Raw genomic sequence first — 3,918 nt, 5'->3', positions numbered from 1 at the left:
CCCCCCCACTCCCTTCTCCTGTCTGGAATAACTGGAACGTATTTCAGTGAGACTGGGGCTGGCGGGGAGAGAGCACAGCGCAAGATCAGGGTTTAAATTAAAAGGGGAAAAAATCCATTCCTTTGGAAGACGGGATTTTTAGATGAAGGATCTGCGCTGATTGCTTCTTGTTTTAAAATAGGAATGTGCGAGAGAGAAACTGCAGTCAGCCCAAGTCATTTCCCCCCCCCAACCCCCCAATAATAAAACCATTATTGATATAAGAGAGAAGAGCTTTAGAATCCCAACGACAAGGAAATGAAACCTGATTGCTAGAAGCAGTGCAACTTTGCGGGAACCCGGCAGTCCTGACATGACTGGGGGTTGGGAGATGGGGGGGGGGGGAGGGGGCGCGGGATGAAGTCAGTAGACGCGGACTTGGAGGGGAGAGAGCTGTCTGAATTCGGCTCCCTTAATCAGTCCCTAAATAGGAGAGAGCGACTGACAGGATTCCCTCGCCTAACTCTTGTAACCCCCCTCCTCCCCCCACCCAGGACCATTTCTTGCCGGGTGGGAAACTTTGCGGTACCCGCTGCTCGCCCCCCCCCTGGATCCCGGACCAGGGACTCACAAGACGCAGCTATCTCCTTGTATGTTTATTACGTGTGCATTTATTAAGAGCCGGGAATTGCCGCTCCGTGTTATTGGTGTTCAGGCTGTGCTCCATTGGCTGCCGGGATCCGTCCCCACGCCATCTCCCAGCCCTCGCAGCCCAACTCGCTTCTCTTAGGCGAGGGGCACACATTTTACGGCAGGGGAAACTTTATAGCCTCTGAACTCTTCTCTCCGCAGTTAGGCTCAAGCATCGCGTTTTCCCCTAGTCGGGAAGGATTTCTAAGGGGGGGGTTATTAAGGAGCATCCCCCCCCCCCCCTTTCCTGCCCCCCCTTAAATCACCAGAAGCCACAGTTCACTTCCTCCCACGGCTGGCACTCACTACAGTGACTTGACAAATATGTTACTTGTTAGAACTGTGGTGTCAGGTGATAAGAAAATCCCTGCAACGTATCACGCTGATGAACATGCGAACCGCTGGAACTCGAGGAGGCTGTGCCGAGCTCCAGAGACCCATAAATCATCCCCAAAGTAATTGAGCATCAAGAAAGAGACACTTCCTTAAGAGCTCCTATGCAGCGAGCAGGAAAGCCATGCCTTAGGAAAAGAGAGAAAGGGGATGGGGGCGGGGGGCGCAGTAAGCTGCCTTTACACCTCCCCACCTGGCAAAGCCCTCCGCGAAGCCCCTCCCCCCTGCCCCGCGCACAGCTTCTAGGGAGAGCTTTCCCGAGCCCCAAAGGCCCACTTGTTTTCTTTTTTCCCCTGTTGTAGGTTTCCATTTAATTAAGCAGCTGAGAGGCATGAGCGTGGTCCTAGTGCTGCTGCCCACAGTCCTGCTTGTGATGCTCACGGGTGCCCAGAGACCTTGCCCCAGGAACTGCAGATGCGATGGGAAAATTGTGTACTGCGAGTCTCACGCCTTCGCAGACATCCCCAGGAACATTTCGGGGGGCTCCCAGGGCTTATCGCTGCGATTCAACAGCATCCAGAAGCTGAAAGCCAGTCAGTTTGCGGGGCTCAATCAGCTCGTGTGGCTCTATCTGGACCACAATTACATCAGCACTGTGGACGAGGACGCCTTTCAGGGCATCCGCAGGCTCAAGGAACTGATTCTGAGCTCCAATAAAATCACGCACCTGCACAACAAGACATTCCACCCGGTTCCGAACCTGCGGAACCTGGACCTCTCCTACAATAAGCTCCAGACGTTGCAGTCGGAGCAATTCAAGGGCCTCCGGAAGCTCATCATCTTGCACCTGAGGTCCAACTCTCTGAAGACGGTGCCCATCCGGGTTTTCCAAGACTGCCGGAACCTGGACTTTCTGGACCTGGGCTACAACCGCCTGCGGAGCCTCTCCCGGAATGCTTTCGCCGGCCTCCTGAAGTTGAAGGAGCTCCATCTGGAGCACAACCAGTTTTCTAAGATCAACTTTGCCCACTTCCCCCGACTCTTCAACCTGCGCTCCATCTATTTGCAGTGGAATCGCATCCGCTCCATCAACCAAGGCTTGACGTGGACTTGGAGCTCTCTGCACAACCTGGATCTATCAGGGAACGACATCCAAGGGATCGAGCCGGGCACTTTTAAATGCCTCCCCAACTTGCAGAAGTTGAATCTGGATTCCAACAAGCTCACCAACATCTCTCAGGAGACTGTCAATGCGTGGATCTCTTTAATATCCATCACCTTGTCAGGGAACATGTGGGAATGTAGTCGGAGCATTTGCCCCCTTTTTTCTTGGCTTAAAAACTTCAAAGGGAACAAGGAGAGCACGATGATCTGTGCGGGCCCCAAGCAGATCCAGGGGGAGAAGGTGAGCGACGCCGTGGAAACCTACAACATCTGTGCCGAAATCCAGGTGGTGGTGACAGAGAAGTCCCATCAGGCCCCGCCAACGCCCCAGAAACCTCTGGTTGTCCTCAAACCCACCATTTCCAAACTGGAGACCACCCAACCGACTCCCATCACCTCGAGCCCTTCCCCGGGGTTCCCGATGCCTGGCGCCGAGCCAGAGTACGAGCACGTGTCCTTCCACAAGATCATTGCTGGCAGCGTGGCCCTCTTCCTCTCTGTGGCTATGATCCTTTTGGTGATCTACGTGTCTTGGAAGCGTTACCCCGCCAGCATGAAGCAACTCCAGCAGCATTCTCTCATGAAGAGACGCCGGAAAAAGGCCCGGGAATCCGAAAGACAGATGAACTCCCCTTTACAGGAGTATTACGTGGACTACAAGCCAACAAACTCTGAGACCATGGATGTATCAGTTAATGGATCGGGGCCTTGCACATACACCATCTCTGGCTCCAGGGAATGTGAGGTATGAACCATGATCCTCCTAAAAACATTTCAGCTGCTGGGAAGGAGAGGTAAATGTTTGAAGCTCTTGAGGTGTCTCTAATCACTAGAAAGATTAATGAGCCTTTTGCTTTGGGGTTTTGCTCAGTGTGAAAGGTTATTTAATTAAATTACAACCACCAGGAAAGTGACTGTGGTTATTTTTAAAGGAGTTGAGACTTGAAGGAAGTTCATTCAAGGATGAGATTAAGTTGGAATAAACCTCCGTGTTACGGCATCTGCTTCTTAAAGTTTGTACATAGGGGTTGGACTTTTAAGGACTCTTTTTGTTTCTTTTTTCTTTCTTTCTTTCTTTCTTTCATTTTTTTTTTTTTTTTTGGTATGGATTTGATGTCTGGTTCTCGGTTCTCTGGTTTGTTTATTTTTTTCGTTTGTTTTTAAAGAAATACGAATGAAGGAGGGGGCCATGTTAATAAAAGAAAAAAAAATACCAAAATTGCTGGATTTGAAGAGGATATAAACCAAAGAGAAATTGACCAAGGGTTGATTTTTGCTGTAAATGTGTCACAGTTTCTAACCCAAGCAGGTAATAGCTATGTCTAACACACAGGGATACCTTTTCCTTTCCATCTCAAACTTTCTACCAACCTAGAGAATGGCAGGAGTCTGCTCTGATGTAATGCAAGGAGGTTTTGTTATTATTATGATCATTATCATCATGATGATTATTATTATTTCAATGTGAGTTTTTCAATGTCATCGGAAGGGTCTGGGACACTTTTTCTGGTTTGTTTCTAAAGGCATATTATGTTGAGAATTGGCTAGTTGTCTGGAATCAGGACTTGTGTAACTGTAACTACATGTCAAGGGGTAGCTTCTTCTAGGCTGACATCCGGAGGGGATTTAGCCATTATACAATTCAAGGCATGAGATGAACTGTTTGTCATTGCTGGTGTTATCCTAGAAGGAAATGATGTGTATTGTTCATCTTTTTTTTTTTTTTTTTTTTTTTTTTTTTTTTTTACTAAA

The 3,918-nt window shown here is 49.1% G+C and overlaps 1 protein-coding gene across 1 annotated transcript; it reads left to right on the top strand.

Annotated features, from left to right (window-relative positions):
• Positions 1 to 533: 533 nt before the first annotated feature.
• Positions 534 to 2,917, top strand: LRRTM4 (leucine rich repeat transmembrane neuronal 4; the record flags this gene model as incomplete). Its single annotated transcript, XM_044684789.1, has 3 exons — positions 534 to 629; positions 695 to 790; positions 1,302 to 2,917. Coding segments are annotated over 3 exons (1,808 nt in total), but the record flags the coding sequence as incomplete, so codon positions are not given.
• Between the last annotated feature and the right edge of the window lie 1,001 nt (positions 2,918 to 3,918).

This window comes from Gracilinanus agilis, unplaced genomic scaffold, assembly GCF_016433145.1.
Source record: "Gracilinanus agilis isolate LMUSP501 unplaced genomic scaffold, AgileGrace unplaced_scaffold56031, whole genome shotgun sequence".
NCBI classification, from domain to species: Eukaryota; Metazoa; Chordata; class Mammalia; order Didelphimorphia; family Didelphidae; genus Gracilinanus; species Gracilinanus agilis.
The sequence above is the reverse complement of the archived record's forward strand: the minus strand, read 5'-3'. Positions and strand labels throughout refer to the sequence as shown.